This window comes from Falco rusticolus, unplaced genomic scaffold (assembly GCF_015220075.1).
Source record: "Falco rusticolus isolate bFalRus1 unplaced genomic scaffold, bFalRus1.pri scaffold_120_arrow_ctg1, whole genome shotgun sequence".
In the NCBI taxonomy this organism is placed as follows: domain Eukaryota; kingdom Metazoa; phylum Chordata; class Aves; order Falconiformes; family Falconidae; genus Falco; species Falco rusticolus.
Genome location: NW_023618155.1, coordinates 15,770 through 42,938, shown reverse-complemented (window position 1 = coordinate 42,938; position 27,169 = coordinate 15,770). Strand labels below are relative to the sequence as shown.

The 27,169-nt window shown below is 45.7% G+C and overlaps 1 protein-coding gene across 1 annotated transcript; it reads right to left on the bottom strand.

Annotated features, from left to right (window-relative positions):
• On the bottom strand, window positions 1-24,059 carry LOC119141974 (radial spoke head protein 9 homolog). The gene is made up of 2 exons (XM_037374672.1): window positions 23,138-24,059; window positions 1-236 (listed from the first exon to the last, which is right to left on the bottom strand). The coding sequence occupies exons 1-2, from the start codon at window positions 23,352-23,354 to the stop codon at window positions 76-78; spliced, it is 378 nt and encodes a 125-aa protein (XP_037230569.1). The 5' UTR covers window positions 23,355-24,059; the 3' UTR covers window positions 1-75.
• Window positions 24,060-27,169: the final 3,110 nt, after the last annotated feature.

Sequence of the window (27,169 nt, the reverse complement as noted above, 5' to 3'; positions counted from 1 at the left end):
TAGAACAAGCAGTAAACAAAAGTCTCCTAAGTATAAAATCTAAATGTTCTCGAGCCCTCATCCCAGACAGGCGAGTCACAGCATGAAGGGCAGATCCAAGTTCTTCTCGCCAGTGCCGAAGCAGACATAGCCGTACTGCTCGGTCATTGGGACATGGTAGAACATCAGTCCCAGCCGCAGCAGGCTCCGCAGCACCACCACAGTGCCTCCCTTCTCTAGCTGGACAGTCCAGGAGCCTGTGCAAGAAAATGCCATTTGTCAGTATGTCACAAGTGCAGTCCCTGGAAGGGAGAAAGAGGCAGCATTCCTGGAGCAAGCTGTCCCTAAGCTGAGAGGGGGGCTGCAGTGCGTTCTGCCTGACCAGTTAACAGTGCACAAGGCTGCACTGGAGTTTGTGACACCTGAGAAAAGGGAAGTGAGGGAGACCAGAAACCTTGATACCTTTTTATCTTTTGTCAGTTCAGCGTTACAGGCTGCCCTCAATTCCAGATGTCTGTGTCTAGCTTCACAGAGTAGCATATTCCATGGCTATGATAGTAACGCCATATGCGTCACAGGAAGGGACCCCTGGAGCTCCAGACTTGTATACTTGATCCCTAGGAGAGGCTAGAGCTATTCTTGGATGCTTCTGAGCGGGCAGCAGTTACTCTACCAAGCTGCCACCTACTTGGTCTAGCTACTAGCTATAGAGAGCCAAGACTAGCTATAGCAATCCTGCATAGTATGGAATTTATTTTTAAAATAAACTTGTAGCATTAGTAGTGAGAAGAGGAAGAAGACACTTCAGCTCCAGAGAAGACTGGTTTCCCTGATGCAGCAACTGGGAAAGAGGAAGAGAGCACGAAAAGCAGGGTATTTCTTAGCTCAGAGAATTTTGCAGAAAAGGTTAATTCTCTTCAGTCTTTCCTGGCTCCATCATTGAAGAGGATGTGCGTGGTAGGGGCAAAGGGATTAGTTTCCGCATTGATTTTGCTTTGGCTCTGCGGAGGAGGTTCAGAGCCAGTGTGAAAATGCAATTTCTCCTGGATGCAAGGAGCTCTGAGCCACTGAGTGTTTGTTTTGCATCTGACACAACAGCCTGGGAACAACACAGGAGGGGAGGGGGCTGGAGCATCAGCCTGGATTCAATGCCAGAGGGCAAGGAGCTGCCAAAAGAAGAAAATACCAGCTTCAGCACCAAATCAGTAACGCCTAGAGGCTACAATGTAAGGAAGAAGGTTCCTGCTGAATCTTCATCTAAAAGCAAAAGCAGCAGGCCCAAATAAAAAAGTGCAGTTGGAGCTGTCATACTACTACGGGCCTGGAGTCAAGCGGTCAGGCTGTCTGCACCCAAAGTCAAAATCTGCCAATTCCAGAGTAAGCAGAAAGCCCATAATGTGTTGGGACAGTTAGACGGTATTCATTCTTGTAGATAATTTTAGGCTCATCAATTTATGCTGTGACTCATGCTTACTTATGTCATGGTTAGCCTGGGGAAGGGCTTCTGTGATTGCTGTCAGCTGCCAGTCCTCCCCTTCCCACTCACTTCTGACTCTTGGCCAATTTTAGTGGCATCCGACAAAGGGTTGAAGTGTTTTAACACCACAGGTTCCTACAACAGGTCTCCACAGGACACGGCCCAAGGGTCGCCTGCAGCTCCTGAAGCTATTTGTTTATCTGCCAGCAGCTGTGGGGAAGCACAGGCTGTTTGGCTCGCCCGGCAGCAGCTATCTGGGCAATCAGTGCTTGTAGCTTTGGGCTCTTGCACACTCACTTGCGGTACATGTAGTCTCTGAAGCAGTTCATGGCAAACTGCAGTAGTTGAGGGCTCGCTGGGGGGGGGGGGGAGGTTGAGAGGAAACAATATATATGGTGGCTGCAGAATCAGAAAGGAACACCGCAATTCAAAGCCCTGTAAAACCAGGTGTCGTGAGTTCTGCTGCTCACCTGTTACCTCCCTCTTCTCTTTGTATTTCTGTACTTTTCAAAAGTTTCTTGGGCACCACTGTTTCCCCTGTCTCCTTCAGTAGCAAGTTCCACAGGTTGGTTATATCATAATATGCACCGTGTCGTCTTTGATCTGTTACCTTTCAAAGTACCCTCTTCAGTTACGTGCAAACATGGAACTAAATGGACAGCAACACCTGCCTTCCATGGCAGTCACTGAACTTTCTAACAAAGTGACTCTGGCTGCAGGATAGAAGTACAAAAGAGACATTCACATTCTTTTAAGGACTCGGGAGATTTCCATACCGGAGAGCTTACTTCTGACTCACTCAGCTCCATGTTGCCACTAAAGAGAAACAGCTGGAATCTCGGTAAAGCAAAGCGCTACTTCATACAGAGCAGGATCAGTACAGGTGTGTGCCATCTTCCTTGCACTGTGACATTCCTTGCACACGTCCTAGTTAAAGCATGAGCTAGTGTCTTCACACACAGTGGTTTCACAGACAAGGCAACCCCAGTCTCCCATGCAGTCTCTCCAGTGCTACTCATGTGGACACAAACTGAACTGGACCTTGGTCATAGCTGGAGTAAAACCACATATTAATGGTTCAGCCACTGGGATTACAAATTCTAACTGACTGGGTCTCTGACAAAATCTGCATGTTCTTAAGAAACTTCACTACTTGGATAGCATGGAAACCCAGGTGAAGAACGTTTCATGACGAGCCAGATCATCCAGTGGCTGAAGCACTACAGCCATCTGCTGTCAAAGGACAAGCTTTCAAACAGTTTATTGAACTTTGCCTCTAAAAATTTTCACCATTTGCTCGTGGCGGTAGCTAGACTATGCATAGGGGAGTTGAGCAACAAGTGGCAAGCAAATAGGTCTGAATATGTGACAAATAACTTCTTCCATTTCTCCTTTGAACACCGACTCTGCTTTCAGTGCAGGGTTCTTGCAGCTTGCGCTTGCAGAAATGATCTGCAAGCCCTTTATCACGTACTGGTGGTTCTTGCTGCGGCTTTACACATTGGTTTGCAGGGGGGTGACTGTAAACTTTTGAAAGAGTTTCTCTGACAAAAAGCTAATGGAACGAGGAACTCTCATTGTCTTTGATTTAGGACCAGTCCTCTGAGAAGCAAGTCTGTCACGAATAGGACTGTGCCTTGCCTTGCTGGGTGGTGAGAGCCTCTAGGGATTATCTGGTTTGCTAAATGTCTCCCAACATACTGGAAGCATCCAGCAGCCTGGGTACATGTGATAGCTTGTGTGTGTGTGTGTGTGTGTTCATGTACACAGATGAATCCTCTGCCCAAAACTATTTACAAAGAACAAAAAGAAATGCCTGGAGCATGACAAGTGGGAAAGGTGAGAAGGAAAACAGGTATATTAATGCTCTCATGAACTATATCTGGATTCAGACTCCTTTTTGCTGGACAAATTCAGAGAAAAGCTAGAGTAAATACAGTTCAACTTGATTTAATCCCCTTATCTATGCTCTGGGGCAATACAGTACGTGGATCCATAGTGTCACACAGGCTTATCTATCTCTGCAGAGTATTCATCAGCAGTTAACTCTGCTGATCAAAGGAACGTCCCATGTACCTTCACACCTGGCAGAAATGGACAGAAGTAATTGAAGACAGCTCCATTCACTTTTATGCTTGATCTCCGAAGGCTGTGATGTGCAGCTGTTTCATTTCCCCACTGTCTGTCCAAGCTGCAAACTCCCAAAGGGCTCAGATTTGTCATTTCATAAATGTGAGACCTTTGGGGAATATTAAATTGTTACAGCTTTCTAGCTCTTCTCTGATACTTGATTCTGCATCTAATTCTATGCAAATAGGGACAATAAAGTTTTGCTGATGCTGCATAAGTCTTCCTGTGAAATAAGGACCTAAACAAAACAAGCAGGTTACTTCAGGGCAATCCCACCTGGACTGACACAACACTCGTTGAAGACAGGAAAAAAATTACATGAAACTGTCTGAAACTGTAATGTCATTTTCACTCAGATCCTGTTTTCAGCAAGAATTAGTCATAGAGCTGCTCTTTATTCTGCAGAGCCAAAAAAGCAGCAGCCATGCCACCTTCTACCTTTTACTAACCACATCACTGGGGACATATTTCTAACACAGCAATCAAAGGTGATCTATTCAGTATACTTTTCCAGGCTGGACCTTTGCAACAGACAAAATCAATTCAGAAACTGCACTGATACACAGTGCTGGTGTTTGCCTTCTAAGGAGGCAGCACATTAAAGTTGTGAAACCTAACCACTTATTTTGGTCCTTTTAGAGCCCATTATCTCAGTCTGTTTTTTCCCATACCTCACCACGTTAGCAGCATTTGAGGAGATGGTCCAGAAGACAAAATTATTTGAACTCATGAGACACGGAGCAAGTTATTCTCCTTGAAAGCTTCAAGACAATTGTGTTCTCTTCCATAACAGCTCAAATCTCACTATATTAATAAAAAATGCTTTTTCAGGCCCACCTTTCTTGTAGGAGTTTGAAATAATGATGTCATAAACCACTCTAAAAGGACTTTAATCAGAAGCTAATGAACAGCACGAAATAATAGCTTAAAATGAATATGCCTTCTTTCCTCCTTCAAGAAAATGCCTTAGAAATGCATTTCATAATAAAATATAAAAAGAGCTGAGAACTGCAAAAATGAAATGCTGTTTTTATCCTTTTTTTTTTCTTTTATCCTTTTTCTTTTCTTTTAAACCTCCCTGCTATTACAAATGGTTCTTGGAGTAAAATCATTGCATAGGTAGCTGTAGGTCTCTATTACTATAAAAATGCAGGAGTGGGATGCTGGGTTCAAATCCTTTCTAATACTGGCTCAGAATACCCCATGGCAGTCCCCGTACTGTTCATTGCCCCTGTGTCAGACAACATGTCTCTTGCTGGGAGGCTGAGAAACTCAGAGCATCAGTCTGTAAGGTACACCAAGACTCCTAGATAAAAGTTGTCAGGAAAAAAAATTTACGAACTATTATTTGCATTGGAGGGAATACAAATAGAACTAAGAGACAGCAAGTAAAAGCTGGCTTTCCTAGAGTTAAATACTGATTTTTACTTGCATCTACGTGTGAGCTGTAGCCTATGTTATCCCTAAATCAGACAGCAGAGTTAACTTCACTCATCATGCTTGCTAAGGTACAGGGAACCAGAGGTCATTGCTCTCACACCAGAGATTTCTAACAGTAACACCGCTCTGGTAAGATTTCCATTCTTCAAAATACATTTTTTTAAAAGAGCAAATTAATTCTGAAGCTGCACCCAGCAAACCTAAGGAAGCCAAGCACTGTCTGTGTTGAAACTATTGCCTGTTGCTGCTCCAGAAGGGAAGGGAGGGAGCTGCTGTGTGGGAGGAAAGAGCATGGGAAAAGTATCCGCTGGATGAAGATCTGGAGCTTCCTATTCCCTCTTTAGAGCAGGCTGCAGCCTCCACCCCTCCAAACGCAGACAGGAATTCTGAGGAGTTCCTTACATCTTTCCCAAACAGGAAAGTGCTTTGAAGATTCTGATGCTCACCCAGTGTTAAACCACTGCCTTTTTTATGGCACTTCAACAGCTGCCAGGACACCAGAGCTGAATTTCAAAAGTCAGCCTACTTCTCAGCTTCTTCTTCCTTTCCAGTTGCCAATAGAAATCCCTGTCTCATCCCCCATGTCTGTCTCAGCTATGGGCTGAATCTTCTAACTCACAGAGGCAACAGTGTGCGTGAGACATTAGCTTTTAAACAAAAGCCTTTTAAGAAGGTTGTTTGCAGAACTTTCCTGTGGGAACTGGTCCACTTTCAGTATGACCTCTCATAACATTGCTGCTTCGGAGGTGATTCAGCAATGCCTCGTTTCAGTACAAGCTTGAGAAGAAACAGCTTTAAGAGCTAGACAGGCTGATAGAGAGGCTCCATGTCGCAAAAGCTCACAGAGGGTCATAAAAGTGACATTATCAATTCCTCTTCAAAGGAGAAAATGTCTCAAGGGAAAAGCAGCGTCAGCATGGTTGCTCTTACCATTAACGCAATATGCTGCCACATGAGCAGGTTATAACCTACCTTGCTGCAGTTCAGTTCTGAGTGAGGGTGAAGTATGGAGTTATAGCACAAATATTAACACCCACAGAGGGGTAACATAACCGCTTCCCTTTGCAAAAGCAGCCACTGCTTGGCTGCGTGACCCCAGGCACTTAGCTCTGACAAAGCTACACTACACCCATGGGATTTAGCTTCCATTTCCCTCCAACAGAAAATCTAGCACTGCAAAGAGCTTCCTACTTCTAATTTGCTGTCGATAGGAAACAAAGACAAATTGCAAAGCAGAGCAGCTGTAAGGAAATTTTGCTGCACGGACATTTGACGCACAGCCTACCAGCCATAAGGACACACATCCAAACGCTCTTATATGTGGGGCTCAGACTCCTTCATGCCACTTACTGGCTACAAACTAAATCTCTTTCATTTGCTTGACACACCACTTGCACCCCATACGTTAACACTGCTGTCAATATTTCCAATTCCCCATATAACTATTTCATAATAATTAAACAAAAACACAGACTGGTTGCAGGTTCGGTACTATTTTTAAAAGCCTCCAGAGCCAGGAAAGCACAGTTTACAAACAGTCAGATGCTTCCAAGTGGCTCTTGCGTGGTCCTAATGCCTGCCACATCTTTGACACACAAATACAACCATGCCCAAACCTCAAAGTAAAATGGTCTCGCTTCAGAGGGTTTTTCTCTCCATTATCCTCCCCCACTGGGGATGCCTCTGCAGCACAAATGATTAAGACAGCCCTGGGCCTTCCATTTACGCACAAAGTACCTGTTTCCTGCTGACAAGGAAGACCCAGGCATTGCAATGTTGTCCCAGGAGCACAGTATTCAGAAGCCTCCAAGTACTGGCTGAAATGAGGCCGTACTTAGACATCTGACAACAGTGCTGCTTAATCCGGTCAAGCAGGCTCTGCCCCCAAACCCTTATTCCCCTCCTCATCACTCTTCCATCACAGAGACCACAAAAGTGTTTATTTACTGCTCAGTGAACCAGGTCAGGGAACGATCTGGCTGAAAAATAGTTTAGCCAAAAATAAAGTTATTTTTCCAGCTGAAATCTGGCTGCACAGCCAGCAATGCCAACACAAAAGAAGGGACAATACACAGACATAAATGAGCAGCAAAGGATGGGAAAGACTGAAAAAGCTAGCACAGAAGTAACACACATCAAATTACAGCCTCCCTTATAGCCCAGTTAGTTTGCCCTTAAGTCCTAAATCCACCTGATAATTAGAATAGAGCTAGAATCCTTTTAACTTTTGTTGTTGTCCTTGAGAAAAAGATGCAGACTTTGCACAGAAAGCATCCAGAACAAAGATTTGGAACAGGGCTGTGCACTAGAGGAAACAGCAAGACAATATACAATCAAAACTTAGGAGTAGAAAAACTGGTTAAAATCTGTGCTATTTGGATTCTGACAACTGTAATACTGATCATTGTATCTTGGGTCTTCTGTAGTAAATTTACAAATCTCTCAGAGAGGCAAAGCACCCTCCTTCCAAAGCACAAGTTTATGCTGGATCTTGTCACACTCCGTATTTCTTGTTCAGCTGGTCGCTGTGGAATCGTTTTTGGAGCGTGGCATGAGTCACGTAGCATCTACCTGGGGAGCCCCTGCATTAATCCGTCACCTTCGTGGGCTTCTGTGAGCCCATTGGTTGGTAGGAAGAAAAAGAAGGACTCTCGCCCCTCCCTGCTCTGAATGAAAGACGCTTCCTCTAAATCTTGCTACAGGATTTCAGGCTCAATTCAGCTTCTTTGGGGCTTTTGTCACCAAACAAATGTGATGTCTTTGAAAGAAAGATTAACAGTTTGATGAAAGGATGCAATGGACAGCTTTGTTCTAGCCTGCTTCCCCCTAGAGCTTTCAGTCACTGTCACTTTCTTACCCACGGAGAGTATCTGTCTGACTCTCAGAGGAGATTATGGCCACCTTGTAAGATTTTGCCTCTCCTGATAACAAAGCACTGGCCACTTTGAGGAGGTGATAATGATGAACGGGGGCTGGATTAGGGGCAAAGAACCTCACATCGATCTCTGAATTCTGAGAGAACACAAAGCAGTCGATGCTGGGATTCAAAACCCATCGAATGCTTAGAGGACATCCAATTCTCTCTCCTGCAGGAGGGGCAAGGCTACAAGCCCTGTCAGTCCCCCAGTTGTACTTCTTACCTCATCATCAAATTAGCAGGACTAGTTAAAAGGGCTTAGGGTGAGGAACAGATGGCATGGATTATTAACTGTTGATATTCTCATACTAAACTAGATACTAAATTCTGGCCCGAATTACCTGAAGAGCTTACCAGTTTCTGAGAAGACTGTCACACTGAGCGTATCCACACAGCACAGTGCAGTTGTGTTGATATTCAAGCTAATTCTGAACACTAAAGATGGCTAAGCGTCTTCTAATGCCTGGGATATCTTAGCTGTCTCTGCACAGCACAACCTGCACAGCACAACTGCCATACAAATATACCCATAGATGAACTGTCTCATCCTTTTCCCTCTACACACAGCCACGCACCCATTCAGCCTGCAGAATTTCAATCTATATGACATTTGCATACAGTAAAGCAAGACAACGCCCATTACTTCCTTCCTGCAAATGTTCTATGGCCAAAGGGGCAGCAAACAGCAAAGCAAAGCTATAAACAGGGCTGGCACCAATGCCAGCTGCTGCACAGGCAGGAGCTGCCACTCAGAAATAGATCACTCCTAGCAAAAGCTGACCTTGTTGTGACTTCAGTGACATACAGACTGCCCTGGGCTTTCCCCTGCAAGTAATTTTTCATCATTCCCTAGAGAAAGGGCTAGGCCAAGGCTGACCGATGTGGTGATAAAACTACAACTTCTGGTTCTAAGAGGCTTCACCCGCATTTCCCATCAGTTCAGCAAGAAGTTCATCTCCTTTTCATGTCCAATGAACCAGGAGCTGAAATGGAGACAGGGTGGGCCATGATTTCTTTTACTGAGAAGGAAAAAACTCAAATACAATCCCTGGAAAGTTGCTACGGAAGACTCTGCTTCTGTCCTCCTCCTTTCACTGCAGCAGTCAGGAGAGTGAAGGATTCCACCACAGCTCTCGGTTGATGGGCAGCCCTGCTCCAGTATAAACTCATCCAAGGTCTCTGACTAAGCAAGACCCCTGCGGTGATACAGACCTAGGACCCAAAAGCAGTGAATGCACGGCTTTATTACCCATGGACACAGAGCCCAAGGAAAACAGACTCCTTTCCAGAAATCAAAGCAGACCACAGACAGCCAGTCAAAAGCTATAATACCAGCTGGCTCTGGAGTCCTCACGTGGCAACATAGCAGGAGAGGTTCCAGTCTGATCTTGAACTCCTGAGCTGGCAGCACCCCAGCTTGTAAGAGGGACAGCATCTTGTATTGCTCCCAGGCAATGCTCTTGGGTCGCTGCAGGCGTAGCCTTAACAGCCTTTAAAGGCTCCTCAGTCCAAAAACATGAAGAGTGTCTGTTGCGACGGAGGGAAGACGCAGTCACTCAATATGAGTGATCAGCAGACTTCGTTTATTGTCTCTTACAGTCACCTTTTATGCCTTCTTATAATTAGCTCATACATATTACAAAAGTTAAGCTCATTATTGGTTAGTTGCCTAAATACCAAGCCCACCCCTAGTTTCTCTTCTGTAGTTTTCTGTTCCCACCTGCAACATTCTTTTCCCACCAAAATCTTCCTGTTATTGTGTAACAAGGACAGCCAAAGACAGTGTATTTTGCTTTACTTCAGATAAGCTGAGAGCGATGTGCATTTTTGTCCAGCCAGCTGGACTATGCCTATGTGAACTTTTTCAGCTAGCCAGTTATCCACAATTCCCCCGTTTTTATTTTGGGCGACATAGGCTTGGTTGACAATCTTCAATAACAGCGTTTTAACACAAGAAAACTACATATCTAAGCACTACTAAAACTATTACCATAATGATCAAAAAAAAGAATAATAATAATCCCGTTTGCTATGAGATTGTATCTTTGCTGTCAAAAGTTCGAGTTTTTCATGCATGGTCCTCTGTGTGTGGGATTGGAACAGATGTCGAATAGATTCCAGAACAGGGCCCATCGCAAAGTGCTGGCAAAGCAGCGTTCTCGCATCGAGCTCCTCCAGCGTGCTCTACAGCAGGTTTTACCCAACGGCTGGGAACCCAAATAGTGCCTGAATTGGTAGAAATACAGACATAACCACGCCCCACATAAATCACCTCCACAGGACCTACCCATTGTCCTGTTTTTGCATCCTTATACAGTACTTTCATGTGTGGTGGCCTGGGGGGTTCTGAGCCAGCGTGGTGCCTTATTATAGGCGGCTCATTACTGTCCCCAAACACACACAAATGATTAAGCACAAAAAGGGCTTTCACCACCCTTTCTCTTACATCCTGAATCTCTTTGAACTTTTCTATATAGCGTTTTAGCGTCCCGTTAGCCCGCTCTACAATTGCTTGTCCAGTTGGAGAATGAGGGATTGCAGTAACATGTTTAATATTCCACATTTGCATAAAGCGTTTGAGTAGTCTGCTACCATATGCAGGACCGTTATCAGTTTTAATAGTAATAGGCACCCCTAAAACAGCAAAGCAACTAGTTAAATGCCGGCGCACGTCCCGGACCTTTTCCCCGGGCTGTGGTGTGGCCCATAACATATGGCTATAGGTGTCTATAGTAACATGCACATATTTCAATCGACCGAATGCAGGAACATGAGTAACATCCATCTGCCAAACATCATTAGACTGTAGTCCTCGCGGGTTGACCCCGCAACCGAGCCCTAAGCCTGAGTTATGGTGACTACATATAGGGCAAGCCTTCACAATGGCCCGAGCCTCCTCCATAGACAGTTTGTAGGCTCGTGCCAATCCCTTCGCATTTTGATGGAAGATCGAATGGGCTTCTCGGGCTCGACAATGTGGTGCTAATGGGGGTTCAGTAGTGATTGCGACGAGACGATCAGCTCGAGCATTGCCCTCTCCGAGGCCTTCTTCCCACTGGTGGCTTCGGATATGGATCACCGCATACGATTCCGATCTCTGTGCGATTGCAAGCTGCAAGCTCACAAGTAGTTCTGTCAAGCGTTGATTCTTTAATTCACGCACGCTTGCATCTTCAATCCAGCTGACTATGCCGGCAACATAGAGAGAATCTGTGACTACATTCAGTGGGACATCTCTCCATCTAATAAATGTCCAGACCACTGCATAGAGTTCTAGCGTCTGTAGAGAATCCTTTGGCTGCGCTTGTAGAATTTGGTGTTGCCACCCTTGCTCATCTTTCCATGTTATGGCAGCGGTCCTAGAGCGTCGACCCGCATCAGTAAAGGCCGTGAGAGCGTGTGGGATAGGCTGGCTGGATCGCTTCGGCTTAACAATCCAGCCCATGTTCTCCATCCACGACAGGATGGGCGATGGGAGTGGTTTCACTATTATTGCTGCTCCATCGTGGAGTAATGCAGCCTGCAGTTCCTCGGAGTTCTGCAAGTACCACTCCAAGTCGATCTGTCTCATCGGCACCCATATCGTGCCAGGAGGAGTGCCATCCACCTGTAAAATACGACAGCGACCTTTCTTGATCAGCTCCGTCAGCGTCGAGATCTTGTCTTGTATTGTGCGTCGTGGTTGCAGTGGGGGAGCTATCCATTCCAATACGATGGTGGAGTACTCCCCTTTCTCCCCCGTTTTTATTTTTTGCTGTGTTAGAGCACCCATGAGGTACTGAGTGCCACACAAGATAGTCAAATCGATGGGTAACCCTACAACACGCCGATGCGTGGAGCGCGCAGTCACCATTGAAGCTATTTGTTGTAACGTTTGTTCTTGCTGTTCAGTAAGCTGTACTGGGGTTGAAGGATCTGTCCCTCTCAACAGGGGGCGTAGTTGATTTAACAGTTCATTGGGGATGCCCACTACAGGCCGGAGCCATTGCAGATCACCGAGCAGTCGTTGGGCGTCGTGAAGGGTTTGGATATCCAAGTGGAGTGACAACTTTTGAGGCTGAATTGTTGTATCAGTGATGCGCCACCCCAGATACTTCCAGGGGCTTGATTCTTGCACCTTTTCGGGTGCTACTACCAATCCCCTAAGCTTGAGTTGTTCAATTAAAACCTGTTTTTGTCGTAAAGAGAAGGGTGTTGGCTGGGCTAACAAGATGTCATCCATATAATGGTAGATTAAAGTCTTAGCCCAGCGTTGTCGCAAAGGTTGTAGTGTGGCAGCAACATAGAGTTGACACAAGGTGGGCGAATTTCTCATTCCTTGCGGGAGGACCGTCCATTCAAAGCGTTGGTCCGGTCCCTCCCGGTTGATCGCGGGTAAGGTAAAGGCAAATCTGCGCTGATCATCTTCATGTAAAGCAATTGTGAAAAAGCAGTCTTTCAAATCTACAATGAGTAAATGCCACCCTTCCGGTATCATAGCTGGGTTGGGTAATCCAGGTTGTAAGGCCCCCATATCATGCATCTGTTTGTTTACCGCTCGCAGATCATGAAGCAATCGATATTTTCCAGACTTTTTCTTGATAACAAAGATGGGGGTATTCCAGGGGCTCGTTGACAGACGCAAATGACCTTGTTGATACTGCTCTTTAACCAGTTCATGCGCCTGTTCTAGACTTTCCCTTTTTAACGGCCACTGCTCTATCCACACTGGTTCCTCTGTCTTCCATCGGAGTGGGATCGGGAAAGTCCAAGCAATGGCCGCCCCTAGAAAGGGAGGTCTGAAGTGAGGACCATCCCCATTTGGGCCAAGATATCGCGGCCAATCAAAGCATGCACCCCCTCAGGCAATGGAATAATTGAGACACAACAGTTTATAACTTTGTCAGCTATAGTCCATCGCAGAAGGGGGGATTTGCGAGCGAGGGTCAATCCCCCCACTCCTGCAACTGTAGCATTGGTCGTACAGGTTGGCCAATGCGCCGGCCATTTGTGTGCACTGATTATAGAGACATCAGCGCCAGTATCCAACAGCGCAGTAATCGAGAGAGTCTGGTCTCCATACTGCACTGTGACCGATCGCCGTGGTCGTTGTTGCAAGCCAATAGTCAATAAAGCCATTTGCCCTGTAGACCCAAAGTTACCTTGTCCTCGAGGTTGTTCTTGCAGTGGTTGGAGGGTGCCTGCAAGATGCGGTAGTGGAATCAGCTGGGCTATCTTGGTCCCTTTAGGTATAAAGAGTGGGGGAAATAGCGTCTGAGCCATAATATGAATTTCTCCGTGAAAGTCCTTATCAATCAGTCCCACCAAAACATTGAGTCCCAACATGGTGGCTGATGAACGCCCGATGAGTAATGCTCCAACAGCTTGTCCGCGTATACAAACTGGGCCTTGTATGCCAGTAGCAAGTTTTGTAGGCTTTGAGTCCAAGAGGGTACAATCTACTGTTGTTGCCAGGTCCAAGCCGAGGCTTCCGCTGGTTGCAGGTCGGAGAGGAAAGGATTTTGTGCTGCTGGGCAGGCAGCCGCTTTTTGTGTCAGCGCGGGGCGGCTCTTCCCGCTGGGTTGCCCGTTTCCCGATCGACGACAAGCAGCTTCATTGTGAGTGTCCGAGCGGCAGTTTCGGCACCATACGGAGTTGGCATTGCAGTCCCGTCTCACGTGTCCGGTGGCACCGCAACGGAAGCACCGTAGACGAGATGGGCCGCGGTCATTTGATCGCCCAGCAAAGGCTTGCAAAGGAGCAAGGGCTGCTAAGACCTGACTCTGGGTAGACTGCGCCTGCTCTTTTAAAGCACTCCCTAGTTCTTTTATTGCCTCGACTAACATAGCCTGGGGCCCGACTGGCACTTGTGCCATTCTTTCCAAAGCTTCTTCTATGGTCCATGTCCCTGGTAGCATAGCTAGGATGTTACGTGTGGCTGGGTTACAATTCTGTATGGCACACTGCTTTAAAATGGAGCCTTTGAGATAGTCTTGCACCCCAGCCGCCTGTATGGCGTTTGCTACCCGATCAATAAATAACCCAAATGGCTCCTCTCTTCCCTGTTTGATTCCCATATAGGAAGGGATTCCCCCGGGCTCCTTTATACGGTCAAGCGCTAGTCTAGCTAGCCTCATCGCTTCCTTTGCCTTATCCGGTCCCATCAGTGCCTGCGCTTCGGTTCTAAAATAGGGTCCTAAACCCATCAGCTCCTGTAAAGTAACCCCATGCAGTGGGTCCCCTGGCTGTCTAACCACTGCTACCGATTCCTGACAAGCAGCCTGCCAATGAGCGTTAAACAGAAGCTGCTGATGTTGGCTCAAGATTAACTTCATTATACTGCGTATGTCACTCGGGAGTAAGATATTAGTTCCCCAAAGATAATCTAACATTTGCCTGGTGGGTTCCCCTTTTAAACCTGACTCACTCACCGTAGCCCGTAGCTGAGTTAATAATTTCCAATCTAGGTTAGTGAGAGAAACCGTGATATTCCCCTGCGCATCTGGCTGTGAATACGTGACCGGGAAAGCCTCATGCACGATTCCCGCGGCAAAATCGCGTTCACCCTCAAGCATAGCACTGTCTGCTATCTGCTTCCAGACCTTTTGCCTATTTTGGGCAACCTGAAGGCATTCTGCAGAAGGATTCGTACATTCCCTACTCTCTACGGGGTTTTTACGGTCTAGCTCCTCGCTTACGTCATCATTCCCCGACGGGGGCGGGGCTGAGGGATTCAACGAGGGCGGCGACGGGAAGGGCGACTGGTCCCAGCTTGCCGCAGCCCCCTGCTGAACCGTCAGCGTACGCACCGAGGGAGGCAGCGGGCAATCGGGGGGGGAAGCCGATTCCCCCTGCCGTGCGGCTACTGCAGTCCCGCTTGCAACTCCCAGCCGCCCAGAGGCAGCAGCAGCCGCTCTCTGTTCGGCTCGATGTTGCAAAAGGGCATTAGTGACAGCCTGCCACGGTTTCATCAGTTTTTTGGCAGTTTTATTGTCGGCTATTACTTCGGCAAACAGCGTGTCCCCATAATTACGCCACTCTGCATGCTCGAAAACCGTATCTGGATTCCCAAAATGACCCCTCGCTACCCCATAAGCTAATAACCCTGGTAATTCCTTTTTACAATCTATGCCCCGAATGCTCCGCTTTTCTAAAAAGCCTTTGAGCAAATCATACGTCGCTTGTCTCTCCATGCCGTGGTCAGCGCTGTTGCAGCCTTTGCGAGACTTCGGCGACGCGTGGCCGGCGGGACCCTCTGTAGGTGCTCCCGGGCGCGGGGACTGTGCCCTTCCGCCTCCTGCGCTGCGTTCAGGACCGGTACCCGAATCTCCGTCGAACCGTGGCTCGCAGGTTCAGCCCTCTCTAGGGTCCCTGTTCGGGCGCCATTTGTCGCGACGGAGGGAAGACGCAGTCGCTCAATATGAGTGATCAGCAGACTTCGTTTATTGTCTCTTACAGTCACCTTTTATGCCTTCTTATAATTAGCTCATACATATTACAAAAGTTAAGCTCATTATTGGTTAGTTGCCTAAATACCAAGCCCGCCCCTAGTTTCTCTTCTGTAGTTTTCTGTTCCCACCTGCAACATTCTTTTCCCACCAAAATCTTCCTGTTATTGTGTAACAAGGACAGCCAAAGACAGTGTATTTTGCTTTACTTCAGATAAGCTGAGAGCGATGTGCATTTTTGTCCAGCCAGCTGGACTATGTCTATGTGAACTTTTTCAGCTAGCCAGTTATCCACAAGTGTCTCTACTTTTGAAGGATGTAGGAGACATGCTTACATATTTGTGTACATCCATTGCATGCCTGTAATCACTAAGGGTGCGAAGAAAGCTATTGAAAAGCCCCAGGACCATTCCAGAAATTGCCTAAGCTTGGAAGGGACAGAGTAGCTTCTCCATACCTACAGTTCAGAAGGTCAATATACCACACACAGCCTGGAAACTCAGGCCATACCTTCTCCTCAATTTGATGCTGCTCTCGGTGCTTTTCTTTCTCGTTTTGCTGTTCTATAGTTTCCTTTTCTGTGCTCAGCACTGACAACGCCTGGACCACAGTGCGCCCTGCTGGAAAGCAGCAGCTACGGCCAGCCTGGAACTATTTCTAGGGATGGATGACTTCAGTTTTAACAGAGAACTTCAGGTACCAATGCTTTAAGTAATAGCCCGCTGAGCTAACTGGTTCGATTTTTACATCCAAAAGCCGACTGTTCTGATGCACGCTAATCTGTTTTACTCCTTCTGTACTACTGTGTTATGAAGTTTGTCAAAAACACTTCTATAAATGTCAGGTAACTCCATGGGATGCTGTAGCTCAGTTTCACACATTTACCAGACATACAGATCACCTCTCCTAACCAGGAATGAGGATAGCTGTGAGCCACACTAGGAGTTTTGTTCTATGTTTTGGCTACCTCTTTTTATCCTTGCTAATATGAAGCACTACCCTCTCATTCATTATGGGTCTTTTAGTTTGAATTTCAGCCAGACAGCTTGAAAAGCCTTGTCCCCGTGTGGCTCTTGGCAGGCTAAGAAGTAAAGTGCTTTTGCTCTCAGTTTTCACAGAGCTGGGGAGGTGCTGCTTATTGTTAAGCAATGAAAGGGGAGGGCTCAGGTCACATCTGTGAAATGTTAGCGGAGAAGGGAGGCTGGGTGAAAGTAGGTGGCCAGCACAGCATAGCACTGCTGGATTTTGCAAGGCCACTGGGGAGATAGCCATTTGTCTTAGAGCCCTGATAACGGGCAGGCTTGCTCTCTGCTAGCTAGCTGGGGGTTGTAAATACCTCTGCAGACACAGACTCTTCAAGTGGCTGGAGACTAGGCTGATAGAGGATTAATCGCCTGGAGGGTGGGTCGAAAGGGAGTTAATTAGCTGTGTTAATGCATGGAGATAAAGCAGGTTCGTGCCTCCTGGCCGCCTTACTTCCAGCACCTGGACTTTTGGGGCAACCAAGATGGAGCTACCAAAATGGGCCTTGAGAGTGGCCAAAGGAAATTATCTCCCACTTAGAAACGCAGCCTCTCTATCTTCAAGGGCCCATTAAGCACCAGCTGTTGCTAAACCGGTAAAAAGCGTGCCAATGAAGCTCAGAGAACAGGAGGTTATGAGTGTTCTAACCCAGGCTACTGTTCAGCAAGTTTGCAGAAAGGCTAGTGCCCAAAGTATTCAGCCAAGGAAACAGCCACAAATCCCATTGTCTGCAATGCTGTGTAAGGAATGCCTCAAAATCACTGCACTTTCAGGTGAAGAAACGGAGCTACAGACTGAGTGGCTGTCACTTCTTCCGCAGTCAAAATGGTAAACGATCTTCTCTCTAGGCACTTCTCTGGCTGAATCATGAAACAGCAACTAGACAAGACCCACTATGATCCACCCTGCCACTGTATACCCGTTTAGAATGACGCTACGAAATCCCAGCATAACAGAGCCAGAGCAATTACATCTGAGAGGTCTCAGCTCCCCAGTCTACCCTACACAATGCATGGCAATGTCAGGAATCTCCTCAGTCCTCTTTTGAGCCTTCGTGTGTCATAGCTCAGAGTGTAAAGCCAGCTGTACTGAGAGTCCTGTGCTTAGAGTCGCTGTCTCAGGAGCACATTGCCACCTTTGCGTTAATGTCACTGACAATGAAGAAGCCCAAACTAAAAATCACCCTCTATGGCTGTCATCAAGTTTACAGCCAGGCATATCAGGAAATCACCTGTTCTGTACTCCTACATTAAACTTAACTCAGTTACTCATGTCTGGGACTAGCAACTTAGATTTGCCTTTGGCTAAAACACAATTCCCAGGAAGACATCCGGAATGATGCTAAGATACCAAGAGACACGAATTCCTCCATTATCCTTGTTAGCCGGTAGTAATTTTACTGTTAAAATTTGTACCTAGTTTCTCATTTTCATTTTTCTGGCTATAATATTCAGCTGCTGATTCCTGTTACGCCTGTCTCTGCTATACTAAATAGATCTTCAATAATCAATACTTAAACTCCATGGAGTATTTACACAGTGTAATACAGTCATTCTCATGTTCTTTCCTGCAAGATAAACAGATTGAACTGTTTATGTCTCTCACCAGCCCTTGAATCCTTTTGTGGCTCTTTTCTGTAACTCTCCAGTTTTGCCATGTGCAGTAATCCAGTCCTGATTCCACTAACAGCATGCGCAGAAAAAAAATCACCTCCCTGTTCCTATTTGCTACACCCTTGTTTATAAATCTACAGATCAAATTAGCCTTTTAAGTTTCAGGATCAGACTGGGAGCTGATGTTCAGTGGGTTGTGCCTGGATTTCCTTTCAGAGCCACAGCTTCCAGAATACAACTCACAGTCTGGCTTCCAGTCCCTGCTCTTAGGTCTGTGACTTTGCAAGTAGCTACATCAAAATGTACTTTCTTTAAGCAAGCCCAGTTTACCAGATCTCTGTAGCTGTCCTGCCCTTGTCATTATTTGCCTCTCCACCAATTCTTTACTCCTAGATCATTTATAAATAAGTTGAAGAATACCAGTACTGGCACTAGTCCCAGCTGAATCCCCTTCTGACCCTCTCCAGAAATATGCCCATTCAGTGATTTCTAAATCACAACTACTAATTAAGATAAGTTTAGGAGAATATTTCTGCAATGCTGGGATTTATTAAAGGTTAACATCGTAAGTATGCCACAAGTCTCCTGAGATAATGATTTCAGCAGCAACTTACCTGGCTCAGCCATTTTCATTTTTTGACACACAGTAAAGGTTGTCTAACTACCCTCCCATAGCAAACAGTCTGAAAACTGTCTGAAAGAGTATTTTATTGTCTTCATTTCATGTGAGTCCTTATTCTTCCCCAAAACAAACCAGAAAAAAAAATTGAGCATTTCTGCTCTTCCACATTTCTTATCAGCCTTTTTACCTTCACCATTTAGTGACAGTTTCCAGTACCATTACTATGCTTTCTTCTCCTATCAATATAGTTGAAAAAGTCCTCCTTATAGTTGTCAGGGACTACTGCAGGTTATCCTGGCTTCCTTGTCATTTTCTACTCAATATAAATTCCAAATTATATCAATCATTAATTGTTCCCAACTTTCTGTATTTCTTTTATATTGCTTTTTAAATTCTAATTCCTACCCTTATTCCACCAGTGAACTGTGGTAGGCTTTCAGCCAGAAGCAGCTCTTTATTGACTGGGAGTCATGACTTGTGAATAAAGTCTTCTTTTATAAATCCTGTTTCCACTCATAACTTTTCCTATCCACATTTTTCTTTTCCTTTGCCTCCAACATACCTCCCCTCCCACATCAGTTTTTAACTGCATCAGTTTTTTAACCTGTTGGTGTCCCTTATCTCCATATCAAAGTGATCTGAGTCAGCAATCTGTAACAAAACTCAGAGTCAATTTATTGCTTTTCTGAACTGTACTTTGAAAGCACCAAAGACCTGAATTCTGCATCCCCTGTTTTACTTCCTCCCAAGCTTTCCAGTCTATGCTAGTACCTTAGGCTTTCTCCCATCCCCTTTCATTTGTCCTTGCAGAATGTAGCATAGCCTGATCTGATACTATGGTGACAGTAAAATCATCCTTCCCCCTCCATTTTCACTTTTCCCATCATGTCAATGCTTGACAGGTGACCATTATTTCATACCTATGCAACATTAGGTCATCAAGTGAAAATGCTGTAGGCATGCTAGGAATTTCTGCTATTTTTTCACCATTCCATTACCTACAAGCACATGTAAAACTGCCACAACTCTAGATCCTGACATGCTACCACCCAGGGTGCCAAACTCCACGCAACAGAAAGGACCACACTGGCAATCTGCCAGCAGCTGAAAGGCTATATCTAATTGTGCATAAAGTTGAGCAGATTGTCTGCTTAGACTAGAGCAAACAAGCTTATCTTTAATGCAGACATATGGCCAGCAAAACCTACAGATCCCAGCATGCAACATTATGGCCAGCTGGCCACTTGGATCAGAAAGAAGCATTACATGATCTGATACTGTGGTGACAGAAGATCAGTATCACAACCCCTCCATGTTCAAAAATCATGAGTCAGGCCACTCAAATTCATGAGTTTGGCTCAGAGAGCTGGCGACTTTAGAGGGGATAAGCCAATTGAATTTGCTTTTGAGACAGGGTTTGCATTCTCCCACTTTTCTCTACAATCATTTACAAAAATGTATTTTTAAAGTAAAATCTAATTTACACAGTCACTTGTCTCTGGGAGCTGAGACACCAAGAAAAACCAGACAGACTCACAGTATGATTAGGGGAGGAGCAGCAACATAGTCTGAACTCTTGAAGTGCACAAATAACCCAATAGACAGACACACGGACAGAATCTGGAACCTGCAATCACCACAGATATCACTGATAAAGATGAGGGTGGCAGACAGTTTTGTTACAAAACTCCAGGTTCCTCAATCTTGCACTAAACTCTCTGCTTTTACCGTTGTTTCCTTTATTCAATCTGGTTTAACTTCCTTTCTTCCCACCCCTCAGCTGTCATATAAAATGTTCTCTCTGCCTCCAATTTTCCATTCTGTAAGACACCTCTGCTCTCCTATTATGACACCCCATACATTTGATGACAGTTACACCCTTGACAGCCACCACAGATGTTCAGTTTCCAATTAATAAAGAAAACTATTCCAAAAGAGTTGTTACTTTTAGACAGGTTAAAATCAGCCCTTAATCTCTCAGTCCTGTTCTTTAGGTCTTTTAAGGGAGAATCCTAATGCACGCTGGGAGCATCACTCACATGTTACTCAACCCGGTCAATTTTTTGTGTATTTATTGAGGGCAGAGATGATTTTGGCTTCGGTCACAATTCTAGAGTCAATAGATTTGGGAATTCCTACTTCTGCTCTGACAATAACTGTTCAAGAGTGGATCTAGCCAAGAAAGACAAGAAAAGCTTCGGGTCAAAATGAGGGGATTGGCCAGAGCTATGAACAACATGTCAGGAAATAGAAAGAGCACTGTCTGCGCTGGGTCAGGACCAACATGAACTGGCAGAATTGAAAGAGGGTAATTCAAGACCCAGAGTTTGAGTACCTTGCAACCTGGAGTGAGGGACATTGGCAGAGCCGTGCAGATAAAGTCAGCAGAAAGCCTGTGTCTACCTCCTGTTCTTTTTTTTCCCCCTACATTTTCACAAGCAACCAGTACTTCAGGCAACCTGAATGCTTGTTAAAGGGGGGTGGATTGATCTTTCTTTAATGTCAGAGCTCCTATCTGCATGTGATAGAGTGCAATTAGAAAGGCTACATGCCTTGCTGATCCTGTAACCAGTTCCTGCCTTACTTCCTTCACCTGACAAGCTCATTCCATCAGTCCTCAGGTTCAGTCCAAAAAGGAGCAGAACAGAGCAGCCAGAGCTGCACAGGCACCATGATGAATCTTCTTTTCTTCCATTAAGAAGCACTCAGTTGCACTTGAGCTCAGGTAGTCTTTGAGAATTAACTTTTTTGAGGAGACAGAGATCTGCACTAACAGCAACAACCTCCCAGGAACGGGGCAAAGGTTCACACTTACTCAGACCGCAGGTTGCGACAGGAAGACAAACACAACAGTGGCACAGCTGAGCCTCACTTTCTATCTGCCACTGTGTAAAATTTGACTACAAGTCAAATTTGATTTAAAGACTTCAATAAAACCGCCATCTTCATGTCTAACACACAGCATGACCTGCCAGTTGCCTGGTCCCTTGAACTAGATGTGAAACACTGCAGAATTGTATCTGTAATCTTTCAAAGGTGCCATTCTTCATCACAGCTGAAGGGGGCTAAAACCAGCTCTGTGGTGCAAATTAGTCTCCAGGATCTTAGCCCTTGGTGCCTGTTTTCTAGTGGAAACATAGAAAGCACCCCAGATTTATCGCCTGTTGCAGTGGCTCTATGGTTTCAGGCCTCACAAAATTAAAAAGTCTCCCTACCACAAACCCTAGGAAAAAAAGGGTGGGCAGGGAATGCAAACAGTAGCAATGCCTGAACTACCATCAAAACTGCAGCTAAAATTTTCTTAGGAGGTATCTAGGACCTAATCTCCCTTGCAATACTCCTTTTTGAGTCAAAAGGGCCAGCTCAATGGGCCAGCATACATAAAAATGTGCAGTCCCTCCAGACTACACCTTTGTAAAACGACTGCAGCAAGGACACTCCCAGTAAGTTGAACAATGGTTTACATTTTAGCACTGTTTATGCTCTGAACAGTCAGAAATGTTCAGAATTCAGGCAGGAGCTCACTAGGTTCCTTCTCAGTCATAGGAAAGATTGGACAAGATATATATATATCTTGTCTAATCACACACACATAAAGTCTGAAAGTCAGAGCACTGGTAATTCACTGTCCTTCCAGCCAAATCCATCAGGCACAGGTCACCTACTATCCTATCCTGCTACTCCAGGATAGGAATAAAATAGCAAACTTAAGTTCTGACTATGACCCAAGAACCTTTCTTTCTGTTCTTTCTAGACAGCAGGCCATGAAAACACTTGGCCCAATCCAAAAAAACGCAACAAATCAGCAAAAGGTAGTTAGAAGCAAATAAAAATCATGCCCATCTCTTTAGAGAAATATCCTGTCAGAGGAAGAAGCTTTAAATATACTTAACAGTTGTCCAGCAGAACAATAGAGATGTGAACTGAAAATATTCCAGTAGGCACATCTTCCTTTCTGCTTCCAGTGTAATCCCACTAGAATACAGATTATTCCACACTGCAGCATCTAACACAGTTTATCAAAGGAACATTTGAATTCAGCCTCTCAGAGATACCAGCTTAGTGTTAATGAGAGCCCATTTAGATAAAGAGCAGCAATACTGGGTGAGACAAGAGGTCTCTTCAATACTTCAAACCACATAAATTCCCTCTATCACTGGTGGAGTTATCTCTCCCCATAGGGACACCAGCTGTCACAGGCTTTACAGAAGTCAAGAGACAATATGCCACTCAGGCAGAGGGGTTATTAACTGCTGATGTGGTCAGATCTGTTGTGAGGATGTAACAGCTCTGGTACACTTACATCTACCACTGTAAGCATTTAGATTTGCTTAAGAAGGGAATTAAGTACAATATTTAGTAAAGGATACAATTCCTTTACAGATTTGCAGAAGCTCCTCACAAGCATACCAAAGTCCATAGTAACCTGCATCCTGTCACCTCAGCATTTCCCAGACTACTCAAGACTGCCTTCCCTTTCATTGCATCTGTTGATTCTTCTACCTTTACCTTGTGGGATATCATGCTCCAGAGAGTCTAGAAAGTCAGTGGATGGGTCGAGGTCAGCCTTTTCCAGCAGGGTTTTATTCTTCAGGTTAACAGGCTCAGTGAAATGGAAATAGGAACTTAACTTTTTTGCCTCCATCAAAGAAAGACCTGCAAACAGCCATTGACGACCATTAATAGAGTGAGCTAGGCTAACGTTCGTCACACCATAGAGTATCATATCATTTCTCTAATGCCCACAACATAGGAAAAAATCACAATCTTTCTTCAGTGGACTCCACAGAAGACCAAAGACTTGCCGGAAATGGGTGGCATCAGTCATCAATGATGTGCATTGCACGCCATGCTAAGTGCAGTCCTAGCTGAGCAATGGGCACTGAGTTGAGACCAACCCTCTGTGCCCATTTGGTTACACCCTATATCTAGAGAACTCACTGCAGCTATAAGTGCTAACCGCTGACATAAACTATGCGCAGCAATGGCGGGTCCCACCTTCCCGGTGGCGCCGGCGGGCGCAGGCGGCCGGTGTGCCGGGGCTGAGGGCCCGGGCGGGCCGGGAACCACGCGGGGCCGGTGTACCTCAGTGCCTGGCGTGAGGCGGCAGCCGTTCCCACGCGGTGCGGGGCTGAGGGGAGCGGGGTGGCCGCGGCCCGGAGGCCGTGCGCAGGCCTGGGGCACTGCGGGCTTCCTGGGCAGGCAGGGCAGGCTGTGCCGGGCCTGTGGGGAGCCAGCCCCGGCCCTGAGGGGCAGCAGCCCGCTCGGGATGCGGTTAGGGGTGGCTGCCCTGCCTAGGTCAATGGCCTCCATTTCAAGAGGCCCAAATCCAAATGTACGTCCAAAAGCAGGAGGGCATACAATTACACCAGAAAGGATACCACAAAGGGCTCCACCTTCCTCATTTGTTACATGAACGGCAGCAAAAAAAAAAAAAAATTAAAAAATCCAAACCTCTGAATCTCACTACTTGCGGTGTCTTTTTTTACAGTTCTTACCTAGCTCGTGTACTTCTATAATCAAGTGGCTTGTTTATAAACAGCAGCACTCTGTGCTTTCACTCTTTGTGATTGTCACTCTTTGTGAGCTCATTTTGCTGAATCCCATACAGACAGCCATGAAACAGTCCCTGCCCCTGCAATCTGACTTAATACAAAATGCAATAAATAATGAGATTGTGTGGCTGTTTAAACAAACAGAATTTGTTTGACATCTTCAGGAAGTTGAAGCTTTTATATGTGTGCATTATATAAATAAATATATGTGTATGCACTTACATTTAAATCCATTGTCACATCATAAATTCTTGGGTTTCTTTTTCATATGTTTCCTGTTCATTTCTAAGGAAAACAGTGATCCTGGAACTGCTGCCTGTAACAATCGTCACCTGCTGATCTGTCACGTGAAATCTTTAATGAGCTGTGCAGCACACAATCTGACCCATTAGTTTTATGTACGCCACACAAAAAGTGACTCAGATTCCTGAAGATTAACCACCTCTCCTAGACACGAATCAGGCAGAACATGTAGGAGTGACTGCAAACTTTTTGTCCATGCTGTCACCTACCACTGTGCCATAGTCTGATTTTCTCTATGGGAATTGGCATTTTCAGGCTTTGTGAGCTCATTTAATCACTGATGTCTCTAGAATCACATGTTAATATGCTATGGCTATCTGGCTAGTAAACAGAACTGCAAACCAGTCAGAGTCAACCTGAGATCTTAAGTGATTTTCTGCCACTGTCAACCACAGCTGGATTCAAACCAGCTGCTAACAGCTGAGAGGCTCTTTAGCCTGTTATGGATCTTCTAAGCCACCCAGTGTCTAGTTTTTGCCAGTCCTGATTGAAGATTATCAAAAAGGAAATCTATAGCTTAAGGAAATTCTTCCTGGTTCAGTGAAGTCTGGTGGGTAACTGTACTCTGCTTTGCTTTGTCTTGACCCCAATTACTAAACACTGATAAGGATCAGGAAGTAAGTGGTTGCATTATTTAACAAATGAAAGGTCAAAAGTGCTGCTATTCACTAAGGTCAAAGGTTACCATCACTGTTATTAAACAGTTTGAAAGCAGTTTCTCCCATCCGTTGCCATCCCAGGCTGGAGCAGCACTCGGGCAGCCAGGAGGGGAGAGAGGCACCAGGCATCATTCAGCCGGCTGCTGGCTAGGCAGCTTTGCGTGGACACCTGCTTCAGGGAGGGAAGGTGCCATGCTCCAGCAATGCCCAGCAGCTCCAGTCAGAGGACTGAGCTCTCCTGCCTTTGCACAGAACATGTGTGTACCTGTGTGCCAAACAGCTTTAGCTCCTCCCAGCTCCACTCATTTAGAGCTGGCATCATTTTGGGTGAGAAATCAAACTCAGGTTCCCTTCCGCTCATCTTGAGCAAGGTACTGAAGCTCACAGAACTGTTTACAGCATCAGAGTTAAAAATCCTGAAGTACCTGTAAGTTAATGCTGAGTGCACAGTGACTCCTGTATGCTTGCACAGCTTTATAAAACATTTGAAAAAACTTTCAGTGATTTAGGAGGAAGCTAGCTCACCTTCCTTTGCATTCTGTAGTATACCTGATCTCAAGAGAAAGAAAAATAGTTATTAATCCATGTCAGCATTTCTGCTGGTACAGATTAAGAAGGCTACCCTCAAAATACTCTTGCAGGACAAACTGTTTCACTGTCCTGGGCACCCATTAGACTGACACTGCTCACGAGTTATACTGCTATCCATCATCCAGGTCACTTCAGTGTGGTGGGGACAGGCTGCAGTTGGTTCTGATGCACCAAGAAATAGATTGGGGTTATTCCTCCCAGGTGTGTTGAATATAAGGTCTGGTTTTCCTTCCAGTTAACTCAAAAGTTTGGACTGTCTGGCTTCAGAAACAGTGTGGTTTTGAATCATTTTCCTGCGTGTAAGTCATTACTGTGTAAGGATAGTAAAAGATAGGAAACCAGAAAGAAAAGTACAGTTTTTCTCAATAAGAAAGGCATGATAGGTGGCTGCTTGACAGAAGGGGAGGAGATTGTGGGTGACGAACAGTTGGACAAACTTCAAGAGCTGCAAAATGAAGCCTTGAGCTGTGCTGAGCATGAAGTAAGGAACTGCAGCCAAGTAACAGTTTAACAGGAACGGAAGGGACCAGGGGTGTCCCTACCTGGTATAATATAGACGCTTTCCTCTTGTTTGGAGATCATACTGAATACAGCAAAACTCTGGGAATACTTTGACTACAAGCTGCCCAAAGAATGTGGGTCTTTTGGCCTGTCTGGGACCAGTGCCATTGTCTCCATTACTGAGACCGGAGCTAGCTGTGTGCAGTCACTGGGAGACTCGGAAAGGAAGGGGTGAAGGTACAACGTGTGCTGTGGGCTGGGTTCCTCCACATCTGGAATCGAATCCCTGCAGTAGCAATCTCAGTAAGAAGGCAGCAAGGAATCAGGCTAGTAGGTCAGGATGGGAACAGCTGTGCTGAGATAAAAGAGGAATCTGTGGGATGATTGTGACAAGTCTTCCCTGGAGATTCTCTTTGGCGTAATCCGGGGCAGACATTATGTGTTATACTGCCCTACTCAGGAAGAAGGCACAAGAGCCAAAGCGCTTTGTCATTTTGTGACATGAAGTTTTCTATGTCTTTAAGGTTCATTTCGTATTTTTCATCACTCCCCTAATAGCCTCTGTCTTCCTGACTGCTCTTGGCACAGGGGACAGGTAAAGAGTTTACTGGGGTAAGAAGTACTAATGTGCTGATTATATCATCTTGCCCAGGCATCACATGAGCAGCTGTGATTCTTCTAGCTGGCAGCTGAACACACACGTCTGTCTTTGTGTTTTTCAGGTACCCAGAGGGGTGAGATGCAGCCCTCTGACCTTGCAGCCACCATACTGCCAGTCAAACTGCCAGCAGTCTGAGTAGGAGGATGCTGTTGAGGAACCCTGGGAAAGACAAAACAGGACGGTGAGAAACTGCTACGTAAGTGTAGTCCTGGCTGTGATTAGGCTTCAGCAGGATTTAATGCATTGGTATAGGTATTAGCCGCATTTCAGG

What these genes read in the sequence shown, in the direction of transcription:
- LOC119141974 (XM_037374672.1), bottom strand. Translation starts at nt 23,354, where the DNA reads ATGATACTCTATGGTGTGACGAACGTTAGCCTAGCTCACTCTATTAAT. An exon ending in GGAGCATGATATCCCACAAG is followed by an intron (nt 237 to 23,137) that starts GTAAAGGTAGAA and finishes TTTCTTGCACAG; the next exon opens with GCTCCTGGACTGTCCAGCTA.